At 41.5% G+C, this 971-nt stretch overlaps 1 protein-coding gene across 4 annotated transcripts in view; it reads left to right on the top strand.

The window, feature by feature from the left end:
• The window catches only part of LOC107742985 (sorting nexin-14), a 61,597-nt gene that overhangs the window by 35,904 nt on the left and 24,722 nt on the right, over window positions 1-971 (top strand). For all 4 annotated transcript variants that reach the window (XM_016556078.1, XM_016556076.1, XM_016556077.1 and 1 more), the window contains 3 exons: window positions 364-519; window positions 604-728; window positions 815-873. In XM_016556078.1, the coding sequence (XP_016411564.1) occupies window positions 364-519; window positions 604-728; window positions 815-873 (340 nt within the window). The remainder of the gene's footprint in view (window positions 1-363; window positions 520-603; window positions 729-814; window positions 874-971) is intronic.

Below are 971 nucleotides of genomic sequence, written 5' to 3'. Positions count from 1 at the left end.
CAATAACAGTAATAACAGTATTTATTTATAATGTGCAATAACTGTATTTATATGCCGCCACCTGAATAATTTGATTTAGATGATTTAGATGCCTAAATACTATGTGCATTATCAATATCTATACGCCGCTCTTATACGCAGTTCTTTTTAGTGCTATATTTTAATGCAGGCTGTAGCGTCTTTTATTATATTTTAATTTTTTAGACTGATTCTGTACAGTAGTACATGTTTAGTTAGTGCAGTATTTATGAGACAGTGGAACATGCACTCTGTATGTACCTACCTACCTTACCTACCTAAAACGTTAACTAAGGTTAAAGGAATAGTTCACAAAAAATCTGTCCTTGATTGTAGAGGAGGTAGAGGAGTTTAATGACCGGATCCTGTGTCCTGATCTGAGTGACATGGAGATGCAGCGTTTGCATGAGGAGGTGCTGAAGATCTATGAGACGTATTGTCTGGAGGAGAGCATCGACAAGATCAGCTTTGACCCCTTCATCATAGAGGAAATCCACAACAGTCAGTCTCATTACGCTTTTCTGTGCTGCACATGTGTCGTGTGCCATGGTCTCTCATTCTCTCTGTCTCTGTCACTTCCTGCAGTCGCTCAGGGGCCATATACAGGGGTGGTGAAGCTCCAGACGATGCCATGTCTGTTTGAGGCCTATGAACATGTGCTGTCTCTGCTGGAGAATGTCTTCACCCCCATGTTCTGCCACAGCGATGAGGTAACTTCCAGGAAATGCCATTCCAGTGCTGCTTAACATGGTGTGTTTGAATTCTCCATCATGCGTCTGTCTCTGTTCTTCCTCAGTATTTTCGACATCTGCTCTGGGGTGCTGAATCTCCTGCTAGAAATTCAAAGCTAAACAGGTGAGTTTTCTTCCACTTGTGTGTGTGTGTGTGTGTGTATGTCAGCTGTTGCTTCAGTCACACAACAGCAAAACATGCTTTGAGAAAAAAAAAAAAAG

The sequence above is a fragment of the Sinocyclocheilus rhinocerous genome, unplaced genomic scaffold (genome assembly GCF_001515625.1).
Source record: "Sinocyclocheilus rhinocerous isolate Xijiao unplaced genomic scaffold, SAMN03320098_v1.1 scaffold617, whole genome shotgun sequence".
Classification (NCBI taxonomy): domain Eukaryota; kingdom Metazoa; phylum Chordata; class Actinopteri; order Cypriniformes; family Cyprinidae; genus Sinocyclocheilus; species Sinocyclocheilus rhinocerous.
Note: the sequence above shows the minus strand (reverse complement) of the source record. Positions and strands in the feature narration are given on the sequence as shown.